This window comes from Pelecanus crispus, chromosome 12 (genome assembly GCF_030463565.1).
Source record: "Pelecanus crispus isolate bPelCri1 chromosome 12, bPelCri1.pri, whole genome shotgun sequence".
NCBI lineage: Eukaryota > Metazoa > Chordata > Aves > Pelecaniformes > Pelecanidae > Pelecanus > Pelecanus crispus.
Window position 1 is genome coordinate 21287322 of NC_134654.1, and position 25152 is coordinate 21312473.

Below are 25152 nucleotides of genomic sequence, written 5' to 3' on the forward strand. Positions count from 1 at the left end.
TCACTTACCTCCTCCATTACTTAGTCCATGTCCTAACGGACTTCTTGCCAAATTTCTTTCTGCATAGCTCCTGCAATGACAGAAGAAAAGATTCATTATCGCAATGCAGTATCATCCCATCCACTCCCAGCTGCTGACAGAAGACCAGGATTAGGTAGTGTCCAGAGGAAGTGCGCAGAGCAGAGCATGTCAGGCAGTCACTTATCCTTAGACACCAGCAGTTACCAATCCCACCAAGCTTCCTGCATCCGTTGCAAACAGTAGTCCTTTGTCTACACTTCCGTAGCCCCTGTCACCTGAACATCAGTATTCTAGGGAGACAAGATAAAGCCCCGCACCCATGGTCGTAGCTTAGCTCTATTGTATAGGCAGAATGGGAGCAGAGATACTGAACACGTCCAAGTGACAGTGTCAAGCCAGGATTAAAACTCCAGAGTCCCATCCTCGACCAACTAAGCCCGTGTGGCCTGCCCTTAGATCAGTATGGGTTGACACAAATAGAAACCTGTATGCGAATACTCAGAGTCCTGTTCCTTTGGGATGTGGGAATGTGATCTCTCCTGCTTTTCGGAGAGAAAGAGACAAAGCATTATTCATAAAAAACATCAAGGGACAACATGTGAAAGAGAACTTGCCTCTCTCTTACTATGTCCCTTTGATAGTTTGTGGGACACATACATGACCAGATTCCAGCACAAGGATCCGTGCCATCGTGTTGGGCATCCCCCTGCTTTCAACTAGAAATGCCCTCCCATGCCAGCCCCACCCATTAGGAACAGAAGTTGGTTGATACTCACCCTCTGCCCCCCTCCAGAGTACTCTGGATCTCCTTCAGGACTTCTGGAAAGCAGAGGGTTAAAGCAGTGAGCCAAACCAGCAGAGACCTGCTTTCAGGCAGCAGCCTAGCCACATTCCACCTCCCAGCTGAACAGTCTTTAAAACCTGCCTCTCACAACACAGAGGTCAGACCTTATATCATCATTGTCTCTTCAACAGTACCAGGTTTTTACTGAGCAGGCTGGCATAAAGGACTGAAGCAGCCATTTGCCAGAGGAAACATTGCCAGTCCCAGTGTACCAGAGCCCGAAAGGAACAGTCTGTTCCAGCTGTCATTTTACACAAGTCCTACTGGAAAGTAAAGATCCTTCTCTTATCACAAGAGCGAATGCAACTATGTAGAACAACCCCTGCCTGAGGGCATGACTATCTGTCCAACCCCTCACTTCCACTGATTCATGAAAACCCAGTATTTCTACCAGTCTTGTGTAAATGCAGATCCCTTGGAACCAAGTACTGGAACCCACAAAATTCCCAGCAGTTGTTTTCTTTTCCCACCCAGAAAGGCACCTGCCCTGTCAGTAGCAAGACTTCATCTCACTCACTTTCGTCATTGAGCAAGGCATGTTCCATCAGCCTCCCAGACTTCCTTTCTAAAAAAAGAGCAGGAAAAAAGCTTTTACCTAACAATATTTTCCTTTTTTCATGAAATATGTACAGTTTTGGAAACCCACAATAGAACTGGATTTTATTTTTTCCCCCTGTTAAGTACCTTTTGACTTGACTGAATGCTTCACAACTAATCCTTAAAGCCTCTCACATACTGAGCTGTATTTTCCAGCAATACTAGTTTGGCTAACAGAAGATTTCATCTGTAATTTCAGATCTTCTCTTCCCACAGCCTCTTTCTTCCAGCAGAAGCTATGTCCTATCCCTTCAAGGCAATCTTACCACATGCAACTTACTTTAAAGCTAGCAACTACTGAGTCCAGGCAGGTCACAAGGTTTCCCTCATGTCCCTCCTTACTTTCCCCTTTCTAAGGTAGAAAATATCAACTGTAGCAATAGGAAAGATGTTTCAGGTTTGTATGTCACCATGCTGCATTTGGTACAATTATTTTTTGCTTACCATCTTCACCATAGTCACCCAAACTCCTTCCTGATCCCCTAGAAAAGGAAAGGAGGCAGAAAACAATCACTGACTCTGAGGCATAGGCTTGCAGAGAATTCATTTATACTCTTGGCAGCTACAAGAAGCTCCAGTGCATGCTAACTAAATGGTTTGTTGAACAAGAATGTGGCAAGGGCTTCATCATGTGTTGGTAATGCAGAAGTCTGCAGGCACCAGAGAACATCCATCTCTCAACTTTTGGAATAAAATTCCTATAGGATCTCCATGAGTGTCAGATCTACTGTTATTTGCTGATGTTCTAAGAAGAGAGGGGGAACACTGGATTTCTCTTCACAGAGCAACAGTTCAGCCTCATCAGTAACACACAGCCCCTGAAGCGTGCAAGAGTCAGGTGTCAGATACGTCATTAGGGAACAAGTAAAGCAAGCCAGAGCTTACAGTTTATGACTCTAGCTTAGGGATACCAATGCCAGGGCTTCACTACTTTGTCCCACCAGCTGTACTGTAAGTAGGAAAACCATCAGGGACAAAGTTATGTTTCTCATGCCAATCCATCTAGGAACATTGTTAACAAAGACTTCAGAGTCTTTAAAAAAAAAAAAAAAAACCAACCAAAAAAAAAGATGACATTCTTTATAAAATACAAAACTTTGTTGGAAACAGTCAAGTAGATCTCACTATTCAGACACAGTCAGTGTGCAAGAGTTTCACAGACTTTACCTGGATTTTCTTGCAGCATTCTCCACACCAGACTTATTGTGCACGTGATTGTTGCTTGTAACTTCTGGCACATCCACAACACACCGGGGCTCCACTAACCATTTGGTAGAAAGGGAAAACCTCTCAAACTCCGATGGTGAGATCAGATAGAAACCTACAGATGATTGGGAATTTATAAGCAATTCTCAAGTCCAAGAATACAGTTCTAGAACTAGAGGTGATCCAAAAAAGAACAGATCTAAGCATCCTCTATGTTTGGCAGAAAGGGTTTGCATTTCTTCCTATGTAAATGAGAAGGAATCATTGAGGAAGATATTATCTCAGTTTCCCAAGGATTGGTTAGCCTAGAGACTGGGCAAGTTAAGATTATCCTGAGAGATAACTGTATTGTCCTGTGCTGACACTTATGAAAAGCAGCATAGCAATATGTAAAACTGAACTGCAAAGCAGCGATCTGCCTTCAGCAGCCATAGGATGTTGGATCTCAGTTTTGCAATTTGAGTGTTGAGCCACCACAGGCACATATAGGAGGCACAATGCAGCCATTTCCCCAGTGCCTGCTGCTTAGAGAGCCATTCTCTTGACTCCAGACAAGAGGAAGGTGGCCAGGTGGAAGCTACCTATGGGGCACATCCAGAACTAGTGTATTCAGTAACAATAACGGAATAAACTCACTTCTGCTAATTCATGTGTCAGTACCTGTTGGCAACTGGTACTGGCCAGAAACATACAATGGATGTATTTATGTAATATTGACATATATACACAGCCAGTTCTAAACTAAGCCCTGTAATTCCTTTTCCATTGTCTCAAACACACAAGAGAGGTAGAAGATTTGGGAGAAGCACACCTTACCTTGGCCATATTTGGTGAAGACGCAGGATGCAATGCCGCTCACGTCCTCTTTGCGGATGCAAGGGTAGCGGATCTGTAATTTGAGGAAGGGCAGCGAGATGATCTGAATGTCTCCCAGGTTAGTCAGGACAGCCAGGTCATTTTCACTGTAATCGTCAGTCTTGCAGCTGCCAAAGTTCGCAACCGTCACCTTTCGTACCCTACAGCCTTCCAGGGCTGTCAGCTTGAGCTTCAGTTTGGAGCTAACCTTAGGTAATGTGAATACCTGTCAATAGAAATACAACACTGACATCTCTTTCCTGCACAATAGCAGTGGCCGCACCCCAGGACATCTGCTGCTCCCTCCTTTAACAATGTTTTCATTCACAGTGAATACACACAGGTGTAATCCGAGTCAACCCGGCCCCCTGCTCATGGGATGCAAAGTAATCAGCTACAGTCAGCATTAGACTCTGTTTCTGTTCTGACGTCAAGCAGTTTTACCCTTCAGGCTGCAAACTGCATTTCTCCCCTAGTTTTTTCAACCCCCCTCTATATTTGGCTTCAAATTATTACAGAAGGAGAACAGGGTTTACACTAGCTGCACGCTCTTCCGCATTAAAACACTAGGGCCAGCCTACAGCAAGCTACTTCAAGTCTTCTCTTCTATGCTGACTAGTGTGCAAAACAAGAAGCTTTTTAGTTGCTTCATAGAAATGCCTACCAATTCCTGCTTCTGTACTAACCACAGCAAAAGCTCTTTCCCAAAAGCAGAAGCAGCCCCGTCCAAAGAGTATAAGGTAATACAGGAATAAAATTTCTATGTTCAACATGTAAATCACTATGCTGAATACCCAATTGCCAGCACACACCTGATTTATGGACTGCACCAAACAGAAACACTGTCCCAGGGGTGTTATTCAGGTACAGAAGGATAAGCACTCCCAAGAGTTATCTTTCCACTGAGCAGTGCTCAGTGCTTTAGCAGATTTTATGCGCAGTCCATATGCACCTCCTGGGTGAGACTTACCTTAAATTGCTCTTCAGACACCACCAACAGTTGATGGCTGCCTTGCATATCAGGACTCTTAGAAAGGTCATGTGCTACTTCTAGAGGTTCTGGGAGGGGAGTGCTGCGTCCATCCAAGACAAGTATACCCACAACAGGAGCCCTGTGCATCAGCTGAATCTCTTTGGCTAGACAAGCAAGATAAGGAGGAAAATAAACAAACAGAAAAACCAAACAGGAGTCTAGTAAAAGACACTATGTTAGCACCTCACTCGCATCCTCTCAGAGCTGGAGACCTATGCCGTGTGGCTATAGAAACCCTGCCTAAAAAGATTTAGTAGTTAAAGGGTATTTGGACTGAACTGGTTCATGTTAAACAGTAACTATTAATACATAAAGATAGCAGGTCCAGCTGTCAGAATAAGGTACATGTGCACTGAGGCTTGATGGTAAACTTCAATGACAGCGGACGCAAATTTGAATTTCTGAAGTCAGTAGGAAATGAGGCCAAGGCAGTGCTGGAGCTCACTTACTCTTCAGTTCAGTTGTTGCAGTGAGCATTGCTTAGCTGCAGCGAGCACTGTTTAGCTCAGACACTGCTACATTTAGCTCCACTCTCACTGATAAACAGCAGTAATTGAGCTACCTTGCTTCTCTGTATGTAACAGTTGCTTATACGAGTAATAGCTGAGATCCATTAGGACCTTGCTTTCACAAGGCATACTTACCCTGCTCTGCCCTGACAGGTTCATCCATCCTCCTCTCCGCTGGAGGAACACGTAAACAGAAGGCATAGACTGTACCTCCATTGGTGCCTGCCCACAAGGATGGGCAGTGGCGGGAGCCTGGAGCAACAAGAAGGCTGATGAGCAACACACCATCTGTGACATCCTTGGATAACTGCTTTCCACTAGCTCTACACATCCTCCGTTTACATCCTAAACATCTTTATATTAGGACAGACTTGCCAGGGAAACCACAGGTTCTTAGCACTTCTTTTCCCAGTACATGTCCATCAGCAGGCCTGATAAAGGACATGGCGTGCAAATAAAGGGAACAGAGTGCTGTTTCCATCAGACACTATAATTGCTGCATCCAGTTTTCACATATTTATATCGCATATGAGCAGAGTAAACTTGTGCATGATATCAGTTTGGGCTCTGATGTACAACCAGCCACAACCATTCTCACCAAAATGAAAAGGATCTTCTGGGGGCAGGGGTGAACTTTAGAGTAATGAGACAAGGAAAAGCTTATATTAAAAAGTCAGATGTCATTCCAGAACATTTGAAAACCATAAAGGCTGCCTCCAAAAGACGAACGGCTATTTGCCTTGGATTAGGCAGCAGCCAGAATGGCTAAATAACAATTCTTCATGACAACACATGCTCTTGTTCTATATTAGTTTTTCAGCATAGCACAAAGTAGGACACAGGAGGTGCTGAATTTTCCTGGCAGTAAATCCTAATACATTCCTTGGCAGAAGTAAGAAAAACCCATTTGGAAGAAAGGAGAGATGCTTTTTGTACTCACTGTCCCTCAAGAAGGTATCAGCAAAATACAAGGTGCGCACAAAGCCAGTGAAAGAGTCTTCTGCAGACCGGGCTTCAATCTTCCGCTGGACTGGAGCCAGTTCCATCTCCTGCAATGCGTCTTGGTCAAATTTGGCATTTGCTTCTTGCACCTTTAAAGATCAAGAGATATTTTGTCAGTCAGGCAAAGACATAGGAGAGAGAGAGATGGCAGCAACAGAAAGGGAAAGCACTATCATACCAGTGAACAGGTATATTCTGCATCATATGTTCAACTACAGACCATACATTTTGTCTAAAAATGTGACTATTTTATCTAACAGCATCAGAAGCTGCCATTTTTGCCCTTATACCAGTAGCTACTGATACCATAGAGGACCGCAGACCACCTCCTGCTCTAGGCAGTCTAATTAGGACTCTGCATGCTCCCAACTATGAACAGACAGGACCCCAAAAAGGTGGGCCCCTCACCTCTGAGGCATTTCCACTACCTCCTCGTCGCTTCCTACTGGACACCCGGCTCCTCCTGATCCGCCTGAATGACTGACGGAGGGATTTCTTCAAGGATTTCACCCGAGACAGTGGGCCTTCTAAGGCCAATTGGTCACTGGGATGCAGTGTACACCTGAAAGAGGGAGACAGTTGGCACATGGTCACTTTCTACTGGGTGGCAATCAAATGTCAGAACATGCTTATATATTCTTGAAGATCTTCAAGGACATAGTCCAATGAGGCAAGGCTTCTTGCCAGACTGACTGCTCTTGAGAAATCACTTACCACAATTTGCTTTGTTAGCAATTCCAGGCCATCTTTAATAGAGGATTACCACAGACCTCCCAGACAGAAGATACTTACTTGACAAAGACCAGTCGTTTCTGCTGGTGGTCAAAAAGCCCAAAACCATGACTGGTACCAAAGGCCACAAGCTTCCATTCAGAGTGAAGGGCCAATGAGGTGACCACCGCTGGTGGTTGACACTGGACAAGGACAAAGGGCTGAAAACCAGCTTCAAATCGAACAGGTCCATCTCGAGTCTTTAGTTTCTCATGACCTTTCCATCGATAGCCCTCTTGGTCCTGCAGGAGATCTGCTTCAGCATGGTCCACGACATGTTCTGCATCTTCGTCATTCAGTTCCATCACCAGTATCTGAAAGGAAGAGGACAAACTTTGCTACAGCTTTTACAATTCAAGCAGTCCTCCAAGCTGCAGGACCTCTCATCAGCTGCAAAACTACAGCATCTCTCAGGGTTGATAAATAGCATTGAAGTCTAAAATACAGATTAGAGAAAGGAGAGAACCATGAAACAACATTTCCAGCAAGTGGATCAATTTACCACTATAGAAATGAGTTATTTCCAATTTTAACACATCTCCAAGTTGCACTGTGACAATCTGCACTGAAAGCAAGGTTTATGATGACTGTTTATATTTCAATACCTGTCCTGCTGTACCAGCTACAGCCAAGTATCCGCTGTATTTACACAGGTAGATCTTCTGGATCCCAAGTCTAGGATCATCACTGTAAGGGTCAAAGGTACCAACCTAGGCGAGAGAATACACAGTGGCTGGTCTTTGCAGGTGCATTAACTAGGACAAGAATCAAAACTCCTCAGGTTTTCAGAAAGCTTCTACAAGCAACAGCTATCTTACCTTGCGAAGTGGAGGCCATTCGTCCTCACCCAGGGTGTTCATATTGTCATTGGGATCAGCATCTGTGAGAAATACTCTCACTGTACTTAGCTTATAAAGGAGATGTAAGCAGACACCAGATGCATCCCAAAACCGCACAGTGCCATCTTCATGCCTGTATGGGGGAGGGTTTCAGAAACACACATCATACAGGAGAACAGTAAATCACGCAGACAAGGATGATAAAAGAGGGGAAAAAACACAACCAAAGACTAAACCACACTGTTTACAAAGCCCTGAGCTGTGGCAACTTAGAGCTTCAAGAAGATGATTTTGGGGGTTTTTTTTGTGTGTTTTATTTTAAGTTGTTTTTTTTTTTTAATCCGGTTTGTTCTCAATGATCTGACACCAGTGTACAATTTAAGATTACTCCAAAAAGCACTGAAAAGGGAAAAAAGCTTAGCATACAGAAGGAACAACTCATCCCAACAAAAATTAATAATACTGGGAGGGAGGGAAAGAAATCAAGCTTTAATCTTAGTTCTCCAGGTGAAAATTGGCCACATTCTTCCAACATAAAGAATGTAGTCTGAAAAATAGCCCACTGAAATTCTTAAAAGTGCTTTGAAAAGAAAATGATACATTTTTATGCAATGAGACAATCTCTTGCTAGCTACTTCCACCGCTTAACTAGATCTGTTCATGCTGATCAAAGCAGACACAAGCCCAAGCTAACCTCTTTTTTGAGATTCAGAACAGCGTAACGTAGGGGGAAAAAATGCTTCAAAACCTGCAAAATCAAGCTCCACTTTTACATTGCTCCCTTTGAACCAGTCTGGATTACTGCCTGCACTTCTACATTGATGTTTGTGGGGGCAATGGATAACACGTCAGAACTACAAATAAGCCAGCTTTATAGGTTATCTGTGGACATCATGACCCGTTTGCTCAGAAGTAGTAGTATCAGTCAGCTTTACAAAGCTAGCAGCCCAGCTTTGAGAAGCTGTATTGTAAAGCTGCAGCCTTCTCCCTACAAGATGAGCAGACTTCAATCTCACGGGAAAGCCTCAGTTAGTTCAAAAGGAAGAACAGAAACTGGAAAGGGTTCCTTGATTGTTATCAGTTAAGTACGTACCCTGTTAGAAGCAAGTCCCTCTGCGGAGGATCTGGAGCTATGTTGGTACCACCATCAATCGGCCACGGCTACAAATACAGTAAGGGAAGACTGTGACTTCCTAGGCAGTGACAGTGTGAAGAGAATATGCAGTCAGCAGGAGAGCATGAACTTCAGCGCAAGTGGCAGTGAAACAGTCCATGCTGTTAGCTTTTGTTTGGATTAGATGTTCCTGTTCTGACACCAGCTGTGCTTTTTAGAAGATACTCTACACATTTCCTCAAGAAGCTGTGCCGAAAGCTTCATGCTTCTAAACGAGAAGTTTGTTACCACTGACAGCTGGGGACACTCAGACTTTCCTTCTAGCTTGTCAAAGCCTGAAAAAAATACCACATTTTAATCCCCCAGTGTGAGTAACTGTATTGGTGGTGCTCTGGGAAAAAGCCTTTCTCGACCCTATTAAGAGGCAGGACAATGTCTGCTGGGACTCGTCCCTCCACACGCAGTCAGCCGCACAGACCACCCACATTCTGAGCAGTCATGCTGTTCTTAAATGCATGGGAACACATGTACGTTTAAAGCTGCCATACCATATTCGAGTAGTGAATGTTCTGCTTGCTCCCAGCACTGATAATCCTCTCCCACAGTTTCAGTGGGATGTTAGAGACATGGTGTGAGCAGGTGATGGCTGAGCAATGGAGAGAAGCCAGGTATGGAGGATGGACTGCTGGCCAGCCTGTAGTTTTCAAGTCTATAACTACCAGCTCTTCTTCTGCCAGCACCACCATAGCAGAAGGGTCATCAAACTCTGCAGAAATAAGATTCATTGAGGCTGAGAAAAATGACCATCCAAGGTTAATAGAAACAAGCTTCCTGTAAGGCTTATTTGAAAACTGTTATTCACAGAGCTCTACACAAACATTTTTGTTGGCAAAACCTCTAAATGCTTCTGTGTTAACTGCGCCTATTGAGGCACTAGCATTAATAGATTTCAAGATACTAAACAGATTTACTGCAAATTCATGTTTCTTGACACCACTCCTGGGACTGTCAGAGTGACTTTTCATAGATTCCACTGCAGAATAAAAAAAAATTTGTTACCAGCATACATGGCTAAATAACACAAGCTCATATTCACAGCCAGAACTCAAAGGACTTTACCTACAGCTAATTAACAGCATGGGGTGGACAGACATGCATAAACCCCAGCAGTGACCCATTTAGTACTGTGTTAGGACCACAGCCCATCTAGGCTAAGCTGCTTAAACACAGTAATGCCTTGGGCTCTGCAGAATGCTGCTCTGCTTGAACTGACAAGTATTTACAGTTCAGCTCTTACTTTTCATTCTCCCTGCTTCTCATATGCTGTGAGACATCCTCTGGACTTTCTTTTTTAAACAGTGTGTACATCATCTAATATATATTCATATGTATATTAGACAAGATTACAAACACAAGAAATCTGTTAACGTAAATTTACAGATGACACCTGACACAATCAAGAATTTAAGATTTTTTCATTGTAACTAGAATTAAAGTGAAAAAAATTTAGTCTACAAGGTCATTATTGCAGTAATGTTTGCGAGACAGCCACAATAGCAACTGGTGGGGAAAACCAAAACCACGAATCAGTTCACACCAATAATGATGAACACAGCTACAGAAATCTAAGTGAATGCATAGCTGTAATGTGTCATTGCAGGGGCTATGATAAACAGTGAGCCATAAGCAAACTAGCAGCTTTTCACTGACCTTCCCTGCTAACCTGTACTTTTACTTCCCTTCTTTAGTTGTTTGATTACCTGGAACATACTTGCAAGAAGGCACGTCTATAAGCAAGCACATACCAACACTGTTCACTCAGCAAAATTAACTTCAAATAATTAGTACTTGGCACCACTCTAGTTAGACACCCCAAGTTTCACCTCTGATTAGCCACAGCCATAATACCACTAATCAGTTCAGTTTCTTCATGAAAAAATGTTTTATATTCAGTTTTACTTTGCTTTCTTATGTGCCGTCATTTGCAGTTGCCTACAGGACTTCTGAATAGAACAAATAATATCATACCTGTACTACATTATGCATGATGAGCCCTACACTCTGACTGCTGCTGCCAACAATAACCAAATATATTCCACTTGAACAATTTTTTCCCTGCAAAGGCACACATCCGAGCTCATTGCTTATGGCAAGAATCTATTTTAAGTTGCTGAAGTAGCAAGCATACTAGAATTTGTCATGACTGCCATACACTCATCCACCTGCTAATTTAAAAAAAAGAAAACAGGAAGGGCTAGCCTTTTAAAAATTGTTTCCACAGCATATTCAGGGTAGTGGAAAGTCACCAGCTACCACCATGCTGCAATGCATAAGCTTTGTGCTTTTTAAATTAAGTGGCTTTGGTATACAATTAATACCTTCGTATTGCCATTGCAGGGAAGACTGCTTAATGGCAAACAAGGCAAGCTACGTAGATCCACCAAGCTTAGGCAATCAGCCACAAGGAATCCTGTCAACCACAGAAACCTCATTTTATTGTAAAAAAACTTCCTCATCTAAGTACAACAGCTTCAGCTTCCTCTAGCAGCTCCTGTCTGTACCCCCTAGAAGTCATGTTAACTACATAATTCAATCCTTGGGAAGTACAACTATAAAACCTGTGAAGTTCAGTTACTTCATCCTAAAGGACTTCTAATCATATCCAGGAACTGAACTTTAAGTAGTCAATCTCTCACCTAAAAAACTCAGATTTCTTCCATCTTTAAGACTTTTGTTCCATCATCTAGAGTCTCAGCTCTGACAACTTCATAAAAAGTAAAAGGGTCTAGTTTCTTTAATGATAAAAGCTAAACAGTACCTCAGGTTTAATGGCATTGTTAAGCTTGAACATTTAGACCTATAGGTTCCGCACATTTGGAAGATGCTTATAAAAGGCAGTGTCGTGTAGGGAAAAAGCTATAATAGACAGACAGACACAGGCACTTCATCTCAGTTACATTCTGCCTATTTCTTTACTGGTTTTTCAGTGACTTGAAAGGGTCTGTTAAGGTCCAGTGAGAAAGGCAGGGGGAAATCCAAAAGCTGTTTCTTTAAGCTTACTTTCCCAAGACCGCCCTCCCCTGGGTCTGTGGTCTGCTTTGCACAATAGGCCAGAGGGAGCCAACCTGCATCGATGTACTTGAATGCCCATGCCTGCACAGTGTGTAGCTGGGAGCTGTCACCACCACCAGTGGCAGCACACAGGACTGGTTTGGAAACCAGTCTACTAGGCCAACCAGACACTAGAAAGCCTAAGAAGATTTAGTAACAGAAGATTTGCTTACAAGCTCCTAAAAAGCATCTAGACTTCTGCGATTTGGTCTAACCCAACTTCCAATACTGCACATTTGTGGAGCTTGAAATAGCATTTTGTACTTAGTTACTTCAAGTTAACCAGAAGCAAGAACTACACCAGCATTAGACAAACAGTTCTTGGAGAAAATCCTTTACAATTCCATGAAAAGAAAGAATATTACGGCTACTGTGGAAGTAAGGGCAACAAAGCTCTTCAACAGAAGCAAGAATCTGACAAGCTCTAAGCAAGCTGTGGAATGAGTGCTATTCAGTTTTAGAACTGTTTACATTCATGTTCACCAGCAGTCAGTAAATTAAGTTCTCTATATGCTGACCCTTAGTTCTATGTCACCCTTTGCTGATTTATTACCCAGAGCCCTAGTCATAAATCCAGGTAGTAATTAAAAGGAACAGTGTCTCAGTGGGAGTACATTCTGGTTTTAATTATTGCCTCCTTTGAAGTGTTATTTCCAAACAGCAATATTCAGATCTTCATTTCACGACCTGGTTATGTCCAGTGTCCAGCTTACACAGACATGAGCCTAAGAGATCTTTTCCCATTAATAGAGTAGCTTAATTTTTTGAGGAATGTATGGCATCTGTAACCAGACCATTCTTTACACCGGTATTTTACACTTCACTTTTAAATGGCAAATCTCTTTTACAGTCGGACTAAATTTTTTCCAACCTAAATGATTCTATGATTCTCTGTTAAAGTCTCAGAAAACCCCCAAACAATTGACCTCCTTATCACATTTCATATGTTATTTATACCAGGCAGATTTCCACATGCATACACAGCTATCCTAATTCTTCAGTATTGCCCTTTCATCACATACCTGCAGTAGGCTCTGAACTGAAGATTATAAAGAAGTCTATCACCCGTGATGTGAAGTCAAAGGCTGTTTGCTGACTGCCATGGACAACAGAGATACTGTGCCGGTCACCATAGCTAGCCCGGGGCATCCCACCTTGGAATATAATGTAAGGAAGCCTTAAGAGAAAGACAGAGTTAGAGTGGTGTATGCTGAAGTCAAGAATAAGCAAATTTCAAAAAGGCATGACAAAAATTTCTTATGTTACTCTAAAGGGCTCTTACGGTATTGCGCACTGCACCCTTTAGATGTCTTTAAACAGGTGAGAGTGAAGGGATACACCATGAACTTACCCATTTTTTGTTGTCTGCCAGTAGATCTTGGAGATGGCCTTGCAAGGAAAAGGACCTAAGAGAACAGAGTTGTTTGCCGTAATTCAAGAAGTGCATCTTTACATTAAGAAGTTCCTTATTCTGCTTCTCCTAGGTCACCTCAGCCTCCAAGTCAAGGGGAGCCACCCGAATTAGTAGGCACCACCACCACCTCCCCAGACCAAGCCACATCAGACAAGTAGTCTTCTGGGACACCCTGACCACAGTACTCCTCAGCAAAACAAGGTTTAGCCTCAGGGGAAGTTTTGAACCACTTTGCTGATGGCTAACAGGGAGTGGAAGTGCTGTTGTAGAAGCTGATTAACTAGAAAGGATTGTTAAAAACACAGGCTTTCCTGAAACTAATGTAAAGGTGATAGGGCTTTAGAAGCTTCTATATGCTTGACAGATGAGGTCATCCCCATTTGATGGGTTTCAGCAAATCAGAGGCATCATTTCATCACTGCTCAGGTCGACAAAAAGCACACTTAGCTCACTATTAATTACAGAAGATCCAAGCAACTCCTGCCGAACAGGACACGAACTAAACCAAAGAGCTGAATCACCAACACACTTCTTCATAAGGGACACTAATTTCTTCAACGCATTTGCTCTCCATGTTCAGGACAGACCTCTTGTAAAGGAGCTTAAAATCCATGAAAAAAAATAAACCAGACTGAAATCCCTTAGTCTAGGCTCATGATCCATTCAAAAGGCAGCTCTGCATTTTGCCATTAGGTTTAAACACTGGGGAGAACGCAACTTAAATATCCCACACAAGCTCAAAATGAGTTTGTGTTTAGACGAATATGCAACAATTAAGCCTCACTTACTGACCATAAGGCACAAGGTTTTCCAGAGGCTCAGGCTGCCTGTTGTCACTGGATACTGGCCACTGGGTGTAACTTCCATCATAGTGACAACTAACGAATTTACTGCCATCCCTCTGCCAGTAGAGGTTCTCCAGTTGCTAAAGAGGAAGACACACAATGACTGCTGTGCAGAGAGCTGTTACCCCCCCCCCCCCCCCCCCAAATCAATGCATTCTTACTAAAAAAGAAGCTTTGTCAGACTCGCCCTGCACCTACTTGTCTTCAGAGTGGTCTGAGAGGAGAGAGCCTTTCCTCCCCTGCTGAACTGACTCTGGATTGAATTAATACCTGGCTACCCAGGAAATGATGTGTTGCTTTGTTATTCTGCAGGTCCCAGAGGACAATCAAGCCCCTGCTGTATCCAATCAGGATCTGGTCAGGGTTCTTAGGATGCTCCCGAAGGGCTTCCACCAATTCACATGATCGCCTGTTACAGTAATCTTCTGGTACCCTACAGAACCAGAAAAGAAAACCAAGAAGAGTTTATTCCAGGTACAACCCAGTATGACTGTAATAACAGTTAAGCTATAAGAATAGGAAATTAAGCAACAAAAAGTTCAAACAGATGAGAATAAGTATGATCTTTTCATGAATCCTTCAAGCAGCAGAAAAGGCTTATGTAAGACATCACACCAGGCCTGCCACATGAACATGCATCCAGTCTCATTTTCTTCGGGGAAAACCCGAGGTTTACAACAAATCCCAGGACTGGATCCCAGGGGTGTAAAGACAGTCTGGATCACCTGCCCTATTCTCTTGTGACCCTTACAGAATAAAGGTAACATGGAAATGTCAGTAGGAAGCAACAACAACATGAAGTAGGACAGTTTTCAGCAGCACTTGAATCTCCAGAGTGACAAAATCCTCATTTAGACAAAGCAGCATCAGAAGTTCTGCCACTGGTCAAAAAAATAAATAGGTAATTACAGCTAAGCATAACATTTTTTTGCAAAAGTAAACAAAAGGGACAGGGCAGAAGGTTTGCAGATTTATTCCAAGTGTGTCTTGTATAGTTCTGCCTGTATGCTATACCTCCACGGTGACTACTGGGTTGACCAGGACAGAAACTGTTACTTAACAGATACCAGAACCAAAAGCTACTTTCACAGGAGTCATGCAGATTTGGACAATGCTTAACACAACAGTGAGGCTCCAATACATAATCTAGGGTGACATTTTAACAAAGGATACGTCTGCTAATGGGATTCCACCTCTACACAGCAGTGCCTGTTTGCTCACTCACCGCTGCAGCACAGCCTCAGAGGTTATGGTCCTGTCCTCTAGCACTCTGAATGACGGAAGCTCCACTACAAAGATGTTGCCACTCTCCGTGCCAAGATACAGGACTTCCCGTGAGGAATGGGGAAGGACAGCTGTTATCTGCGTGGCACTTGGCGAAGACCTGGCGATGCAAAGAGACTCTCATCAACTGCATGCAAGATGACTATTGTTACTGAACTTGAGAGAAGTAACAACTCAACATGGATATTTACAAGTGTCATTTATTTTATGGGCAGAGATTTTGAGCCAGGCATTATTTTTCTGAAGGAGGAAAACACTAGCTTTAAGATAAATTATATCAAAAGGCTTCTGACAAGCGCATGGACAAAGACCCAGATGCCTTTTTACAGAAGCCTCTCTTATTAAATGTCCCCAAAGGAGCTAAAAATAGCTCACCCAAAACTGGCAAGATCAAGTGAAACTAAAACCATAGCAGCATTTTAAACTCTGACTTAAGGGATGCTTAGATTTACTTAATCTTAAGGTTTACAGCTCCTGTACACACAGAAGTGGATGCACGATATTAAAAAAAGATGTCACCCTTTACTTTGGTACAACACTCTTAACAGGTTGTCTCCCAGGCCCTAGCCAACTGTTTGGTTTCAATGGATGCCCCTTTAATGGATTCACAGGAGTGACAGTCTGTAAGAACAGGACAAGCTCTAGCTAGAACAATAGCAGAATTTTCTTTCTTGCTTGTTGATCCCCAAACTAGCTCAAAAACTCTCTTGCGGATTACCCAGGTGGCCCTTTCAACGTGAAGCGGTACTCCTCCCGCAGCTCGGATGCTCCGCTGTGCTGCTTCAGGCTCCAGAGATGCAAGCTGTTATCATCTAGCAATGTCACCAGCTGGCACTACAAAACCACACAACATGCTTTTTTCAGAATCATAATATTAAATATAAGACACTAAATCTAGCAATAAAGTTGCTGCTGTTCGTAATTCTCTGCTGAAACAGGACTGAGGAGCCAGCCACAGTTCTTTATAGTGGTGCGTATATACTGCAGCAAAGCTGTTAGCTAACATCAAGGGATTTGGGGGCTGGGGGAGGACAAGAAATAGCCTAAAGGCTGAAAACTCTCTTATATAGGACAAAGGCACAGGTTATCACCGAGGCAGATGACAAGGGTTTAGGCTCTTGAAAAAGATCAGCCTATGCTGTAAAGCTCAGCCAGGCAGATACAGGCTGTTAGCTCACCACCTTCTCGCTCAGCGTGGTTTGCTGCAACACACCCCAGCTTTGGGTGGGGCTGATACAGTCTACTACACCACACTCCTTGCATTCTTTGTGTCCAACCTCATTCTGGAGGGTTGTGTCAGAGTCCTTTTATGAGCCCAGCCCTGCTGGCTGTATGCTCAAATTGAAGCATTTTACCTGTTGAAGCCACACCTGGTGCAACACTCCCCACGGGAGTTTCAGCTTATACCATTAGTTAAGCAAACAGACACCCAAAACCACCTCAAGAATTAAATCCCTCTCATAAAGAGGCCACTCGTGCTACACTGGGGGCATCAGGCAACAAAGTATGTGGCCAAGACACCAGTCTGCCGGTCAAAGGAAGGGAAAGTGGTTAGACAGCCAGCAGACATTTGGAAAATTCTTCCTTCCTATTTTTAGTTTGTGGCAATAACTGTTCAGCAATCCCCAGGAGCAAAATTCAATACCCCAAAACACAAAGGCAACAAGCTTAACAGCCTGTGAGGTTAGTAGTACTGTTCTGAACTCCTGAAAACAATTAAATCAGTTCAGCAGCAGCTACTGTTCTATCTGTTCTGCAAAACACAGACCACACAGACCTACTGGAAGAATAGGGGCTGCAAAAGGAAAAAGAAGTTCTCGCTTCTGCAGCAGATTGCCTGAACTATTCTGGCCTTATTACCATTCCCAATATGTTGCTTGAGATAAATGACTAACAGTTACAAACAATAAAGCTACTCTTAAGTTTTACTGAGCATCTCCACAGCAACAAGTGCTGCTGAGAGCACAAAATACACTGGGTAAGCATTCCCAACCAAGCAGCATTTGAATATACTTGGTAATAGCAGCCTAGTTGCCTGGAACAAACTCAACAGCTGTTTAAGAGAGGTATACATAAGTTGCAGAGGTACTGAAAATACACTTACCTGATCAGGTATAAAGTGAATCTGCATTACAGTATTGTTTTCTTCATGTAAACCCATGAACTCCACCCCAGGAGCACCATATCTGAAGAGTTTGTTGAGGATCTACAGTATTTAGGATGACCCACAGCTACAATTAATTGATAAGAAGCTTGCTAGCAAGCAAGATGAAAAGAGATTAGTTTGAAACCATGTTTTACTGTTAGTGATCTGGACTGAAAAGAACCAATGCACGTCTACTTTGATTTTATATGCTTGTGGCAGGTTACACACACTACAGGAGATCGTGGAAGTTTACTTTATCTTTTGAGCATATGCAGAAGAGGTGCCTGGACCCTGGTTTTTTTCAGAGATGTTTAGTGGTTTCCCAGACACTACAATCCTGCTTAACTAATTTGTAACCAAGAGACAGATGGCTAGTGCCTGCATGTGGAGTCCAGCCTCTGAACACAAACAACACCAGGAATGAATGATTAAGCAGGCAGAGAGCGCACCAACTTTTCCTTTCTGGGCTGAGTGATATGCCTGTTTTACAGCTTGCCTAGCTGGTACCGTGCCATGGGAATCACCTCAGTGCCTCACATATACACAAAAATCAGACTGGACATCATTAGCTAAAAAAAAGTCACCACCTTCAATGTTTAGGTCTTTAATGCCTGGATGGTCAAAAACTCAGGAAGCTGAAAGCATTTCTGACTTCAGTTTTAACCTTTGAAATAGAATTGCTTTTAAAAAAAAAAAAAAGAACGAACCTTGCCCCAAATATTTAAACGACCCTGGAATTTACAACATGAAGGACTGCTAAAGTTAAGCCAGATCTAGTCCGACCTTCTGCATAGCAAGAGCAGAGAGTCTTATCTAATATCTGCATCAGCTCAGCTTCTGTTTGAGCTATAGTTCAGCTCTTGGCAAGATAATCCCATTCTGATCAGACCAACATCACTTCAAACCTAGGCAAACTGTTCCAATGTTCCAGTAACCCTTACTTGCAAATTTATACTTCGCCTAACTTTTTACAGTGTCTTCAAAGTTGCACATTCTGATGCAGTCAGAGAAATCTAGTCAAAGTTGTTTGAAAGAATACAGTTTGATGGCTCCCGATCGCGTTCCAATGGCCATAAGGCGGAGAAATGGGCTATAGCCCAGTGCACTGGGTTGATGGGGAAATCCATGTTCCACAGTCTGGTAGAGAGAAAGAAAAATCATGATCAACAGCATGTTTCATGGGCATTATTGTATACAGATAAAAACCAGAAGTTAAATATGGCATGGCAGTCTGAAATACAGCAGTTAATGGCAGCTTTTTCTGTTGAAAAGTGTTCAAACACAGGTTAGATTTGCTGAACAATAGCCTAAGGATGAATCTATTCCAAGAACCCCTTGCTCTGCAGCCAGGATACGCAGAGGTGTAACAGAAATGAAAGACAAATATTCTGAAAACAGTAACCCAATCAGCTCTTTATGTTAAGATTATAAATAACTCTGCATAAGCACATCTTACTCAGTCACCACAACATACTCCATCACTCCACATCAACTCTACTTCTGTAAACCAGTTTCAAAGTCCAACACAAATACTGTGTATTGTAAGGTCAGCTTTATCTGCCAAATTCCACACAGGTCAGCCTTTGTGACCTCCTCTTGTTGATTGACACCAAGAAATAGTGCAAAGCTATGAAGAATTATTGAGTTAACATCAGTGCTCATCAAGAAAACTAAACAGATTTCCTATGGGGCAGTCAGGAAAACTAATGTAACTGATATCCATTTTCCAGAGGCAGTACAAGGAATGTTGGAATTTAATGAGAGCCGGAGCCTGCTAGGCCACCTTAGGCTAATTCAAAGCCATTCGGTAATAAAAAGATGTCAGTCACTATCATGGCGAGCAGCATGTTGCTTGGCCTTAGTGGCCTCCCTAAAGTACAATTTACACCACACCAAGAGGAAGATTTGGAGCATGTTGTACACACCACACTTAACATGGCCAATGCATTTACACACTATGGAATAATATTCTGCTATAACTTACAGGATGCAACCAAGCTGCTTGTAAAATAGCTCAATCAAGTTTTTAGAAGTGCTAATATACAGTTACTATCATTGTTTAGACAAAACAAGTGTGCATGAGTGTTCAACAACATATAGCCATGTAAAGAGGGATTTGTGTGCCCAAAGATTAATAGGGCTACTTCCTGGAAAATGTTGTTATCCTTACAGTCCTGGCTTCTAGAAAATATGTTCTTCTAAGGCAAGCTGCTCAGCTACAGAATTGGAATTTGTTACAAAACAGTCTGAGGACCGTTCATGCAAAAAAATAAGAATCAGAGAACCCTCCATCTACAGAAGCAAGCACTTGCACCTCACTCCCATCCTCATTTCCATCATGTCTTTGAGACAGAGCTACCACATCACTTGGCTTTATGGTTTATTCAACCTAATAGTAACACCTGGACTTTATTTCCTGCACAGTGATTTCCCAACTTAATCCCTTGCAGGAGAACCAAATAAAGCCAGTTTCATTTCTGTGGTCATGCCATTAGCCTGAGGTGTTCCCAGCTGCTACAAAGTAGTTTAATGCCCTTTTACTGTTCCTGCTCAAAAGACACAGGCATAGGAGGATATGGCTGACTCCATAGTCTGCCAGATTGCTTCAGTTTTAGCCATTTGATCACAATTCATAAATTGTAAAAATAGACCTCCTTCCTCTAAATCATCAGTTACCCCAGTCTGAGGTCCTATTAGGGGAATATGAGACATTGTAGAAGATATAAAATTGGAAATATTGGAGCATTTCCCAATTTTCCGCTTGCCAACTCATAAGACTGGGCAAAGGAGTAGTTACTAATTTTTAACCATTTATATGTAGTAAATTAAGATTAGTACTACTGGCTCCAAGACCATTGAGTTTATTTCCATTTATGATAACTTAATCCCCAGCCTTACTTATTTATATTTCAAGAAGGTTATTTAAGTGTTAAGTTTGCATTATTAAAAATGAATTTTGAGAAGTCAGTCTTTTTAATGTCACCCTTGAAGTTGTTGCTAACCAACCTTTGCTTAGCTACTCATATAAAACTTCCTAGAGGAGACTGTACGAAAATAGGAACTTATCTATGGACTCAGAATTGAAACAGGGCAGTTTTCTAGACCAGCACAGGCAAAGAAGAATTTCTCTGTACCTACTGAGACAACACAGAAAAGCTTCCTAGTTGTCAAAGTTGTGGGAGTATGAAGCTATGGTATACAATTCTGGGAAGAAGATTCAAGGTAACGTTATCTTAACAACGGATCAGACATTTAATTGAATCAGGTGTAACATGGGCAATAGACACCATTCCACTCTCCCCCAAACAAGCGAGGAACTTGTTAGGGAGACACCAGCGTAATTCCTTTCAACTTGTTCACAGTTGCCGCGCTGTCATGTCATCAGCACAACTAGGTGCCATTTTCAATGAAATTTCAATAAGAAACTGTGTTTATTCTGAGACGTCTTCCAGCCCAGAAGATAAGGCTTTAGCCATAATTCTCATAATAGAAAACCATGACTCATACAATACTGTACTGCCTGTTAGGAAGCTGTCAATACTAGCCTTAATATTGGCCTAATTATAACTTGGCTTTGATGTGTTAATTTGTAAACACATCAGACAAGTCAATAAAAGCTTTAATTTTCAAGTATGAGACCTATGAACTGCATAACAGAGTGTGTACCATTCAGTAATAATAATAGGATAGTAATTTTTTCTCCAGGTTTTCCTTCAACAGAAAATTTTAAGTACCCCCCATCCCAAAGCTACAGTAACTATTACATCCAGGGGTAAACTGTTAGTAATAGAAGGCCACTGCAGAAAATAGTACTGCATGCAGAAGCACAAGAGAGTATCAGTAACAACCACAGTGTTACACAACTGTTTAATGCAGTAAAGTAAATGTACTAATGGTTTCTGATAGCTTTGAATCTTCAACCAAGATGCCCATAAGACGTAACAAAGATAACTCCCTCCTATGTTGTTCATTTGTTTCCACAGCTGGGCAAGAAAAGCATCAGGGTGGCTTTTTGGCTGTATTTGACACCACCAGGGCCAGGCATTCACATTCACTGTACCGATTACCTAGATCTTTTTCTTGCACTTATTTACACCCAGTTGTTAAATCACATCAAGTCAGCTTTTTGGCTGGCCTCCTTTCCTCCCCTCTCTTCCGCAGCTCTCATCAGCCAATCCTTTCACCTGCTCAGCAGGTAAACCCAGCAAGGGGGAGGGAGGGGGGAAGAAGGCAAGAGGGTACAATGGAGCCTTTTCAGCAGAGCTGAAATAAGAAACTGGAGTGCCCACAATGTGCCCTCCTTCTCAAAAGGGCCTTTGTTTCTTTGAGGAAAGGTAGGAGCTTTCATATTCATTTTCCTCAGACCACAGATTTGTCAGACTCAGTACAAGTAAGCCTCATGTCAGCAGCATTAACTAACAGAAATGCTTTGTGTCAGTCATATTTATTGCAGGAAAAATGTGGCCAAACTTAACAGTTGTTCCCAGCCCACACTAAAGCTGTGCAGATGAAATTCAGTGCTGTCTTCCTTCGTTCATTTCTCTCCACTTCTCCTCTCAGATTGTTTTATGACAAAGCAGAGACAAACCCAGCCACAGGTAATACAAACCCAGTACCTTTGTTAATATGTCTTCTGAAGAAACAATGAGGACTGTATGTGTTAAATCTACCTTGCATAGACACTAATTCAGATTTAAGGTAAGCTATCCATCACACCCATTAGCAACAGGTTAGGAAGACTGAAAATAGGCGAGAGAAAAAAAAAAAAAAAGCAAGCAATAAATTAAGTGCAATGTTCCCAGTTTGGTAACATTCAGCTGTAAGACAGGCTGGTTCACCTGTGTGTTACCCATCATCTAGTCTGACAATGCCAGCCCAAACATGTTTGCTCTGCAGGGCTTGCACTGAGCCAAAGGCATCCAAATACTACTTCCAAAAGCAGGATAAACTTAAAGTAGTAAACTGCCAAGTCCACATACCTTATCCTTCATTCTATCCACTGAGCTAAAAACAGATTCTTGCAACAGGTACACACAAGTATGGGAAGTTCTTACTCATACAGAGAAACACATATGCAAAGCTAAGTGACTAGCAGAATTTAGGATGGTGTTTTTTTGAAACAAACACAAGTTTGAGGACAGTTTGAAGAGCTAGTCCAGTGGTCAATCAGTCCTTTAAAACCATCTGGACCGCCTCGTATCTGGAACAGAAATGTAAGAGGGAAACAGTAAAAAGATCGCAACCTATTTATACTTGAGGGAATAAACAAACAAAAAAATCCATCACCACCAACTAAAAAGACTTTTTTAACTGAAGTCCATTACTAGGTCAGCACGGCCAAATACATTCCACTGTATTAACACTAAACTTGTGTGGCATCATGCATTCATATTCAACTTCAGCATAAACAATAAAATGAGGGCAGGAACCCCCCCAGCACTCTTAAGGTACAGACCTTCCATTTAGTCACTACCAGCATCATACACCGAAGAGGTGCAAATACACCATGTAATTTCTCTGATCAGCAACTTTATAGTCCCACCAACTATTTCCCAAGCAGGTTCTTAATCAGAAGTGTTTCAAAGACCTCCAATAACAAGTGTTTAAAAACTTGCTTACCAGCACTAATGTGCTTGCTTTACTAGCACGTTAGACAAGGACAGTCTTGGCACAGAAAGTACTATTTTCTTAGCTCCTTGAAGCCACAACCTTCAACAGGCCAGAATTAAGCTCTGACTTTCCCAGATCTTCTCATTCTACCTAGCTGTGAGTAGATGTTTATTGTATCAAAGGGTAGAGGCTTTCAAATAATCCATTATCTCTGGAAATACTGGAATGAGACACACAAAACTTGGGGGGAAATAAAAACCTTTATGCAAGAAAAAACTGTAATGTAAAAGATTCTGGTATAATGTAATGGTATAATGTTCATTCCCTTTCCGATTCTTGTTAGAAAAGAACAAGTTACTGTGGCTTAAAAGTGCAAATGCAATTTGCAAGGCCTTTAATTACCAAGTTGTTAATGAGAGTAAACCATTAGGAAGTGTCCAAAGTAGTTGTCTCCCTAGAAACAAGATGCAATATTTACCTTCAGGACTGAATCAAATGGAGTCACAAATCCTGTTGCCAACTTGTAATATATTTGGAAGTTTCCCTCTGCTGCAAAAGCTAGTTCGCTCAACCCTGTTTTGCATCATCCAAATTAGTTTGTCTCTGGCAGGTAAAGTTTGGCCAAACATTCTCATAAGAGAAAGGCATATTCAAGGAAGAGACATCCCTGAAACAGCAAAGGTTTTTCCGAGGTATATACAATTTTATACGCTCATAAGCAATTCTGACCCATCCCTTGGATGTTTTCTGAAGCTGACATTGCATTCAGCTATATGCAAGCAACTCAATCCTGGTCTTCATTTACTGAAATTTTTACTGCATCTGCACTAGTGTTTCCTTATGGTAGCAAGCAGAAAATAGGCCTGAAGCACTCTCGAGTTCCTTTTGTCTCCCCAGTGCGAGGGAGGTATGCGTGGAAATGGTGTGGTTTAGTACCAAATTACATTAAATCGTTCATCTCAAATATCCAAGTTCCACTTTAAGTACGTATCTACACTAGGATTTTAATGAATCAAGGAGATTATTTCCTAGGCTGACATCATTTACCCATCATACTTTTCAGCAAAATTCCATTTAAACCTTGGAAATACAAAACCTACAAATATATTTCTGATACCCAAGGAAGGTGTTTATAAGTAGCCACTAGCCTAGCAATGAATTAATACTAGGCATTTACAAAGATGAAAGCACTATGTTCCTGGCCAGGCCTCAAAAGAAAATGCCCAGAGTGCTGGATAGATAGCACAGCCATTGCCGTTTCCTCGTCACAGAGGGAAGGAAAAAAACTAGATACAGATTCAGACTAAGGTAATAGCAAGTTCATTATTAATGGCCACTGTGCTCCCTAGGTGCTACCACATTTCTACCACAGACTTAAATTCACATTTGAAAAACAGAGGTATACTTATAAACCCAAAGTATAATCACAGACAAAGTACTCTGGCTTCAGTTGCATCATAAGCTGTGTCTTATTGTGTATCTTTAGAAAAATATTTACTTTCACAGTGGTACTGCAAAGATTACCTATAACATAAGTAGTCACAGCACATAGCAGGACAAACCACGGAACACTCGGAGTATATAAAAACTGCTGCAAAGATCTCTTCTTTCAGCAAGTGCCACTCAACGGCATGACAATATCCTTTTTCTTAAAAAGGAAAGCCAGAACTGAGAACATGCTTGTGAGCTTAAAGAAAACTAGTCAGGCACATCAGGGAAAAAAGGACAGAATTGAAAAAGAGAACAAACTGCCTATCTTAAATTTAACTTTTCCACCCACACTCAAGTAGTCTTTCCTTCCCTTTATACTGTGCAGTGGTTCAGGATAGATTTGCCTCACACACATATGCCTTGAAATTTGAGGAAAGCACTGTACCTTGTTAAACTGGAAAAGGTCGCGTTTAAGCCTCTCTCTCACTGGATCATGTCCGGGTCTTAAGAACCTTCTCAT

The 25152-nt window shown here is 42.0% G+C and overlaps 1 protein-coding gene across 3 annotated transcripts; it reads right to left on the bottom strand.

Moving 5' to 3' along the window:
• On the bottom strand, positions 1–25152 carry LLGL2 (LLGL scribble cell polarity complex component 2). 3 transcript variants are annotated; one of them, XM_075719612.1, is made up of 25 exons: positions 25078–25152; positions 18631–18728; positions 17550–17631; positions 16164–16279; positions 15387–15545; positions 14432–14594; positions 14109–14241; positions 13254–13308; positions 12925–13079; positions 9340–9557; positions 8771–8838; positions 7657–7810; positions 7444–7548; positions 6860–7152; positions 6476–6629; positions 6006–6156; positions 5201–5317; positions 4494–4660; positions 3485–3749; positions 2630–2783; positions 1907–1944; positions 1383–1430; positions 798–840; positions 506–560; positions 17–70 (listed from the first exon to the last, which is right to left on the bottom strand). In XM_075719612.1, exons 1-25 carry the CDS (start codon positions 25150–25152, stop codon positions 17–19), a joined length of 3120 nt encoding a protein of 1039 aa, XP_075575727.1. The 3 variants fall into 3 exon arrangements, with proteins under 3 accessions (XP_075575725.1, XP_075575727.1, XP_075575726.1); XM_075719611.1 differs by having other exon boundaries at positions 506–563; XM_075719610.1 differs by lacking the exon at positions 506–560 and having other exon boundaries at positions 1–70; positions 6449–6629.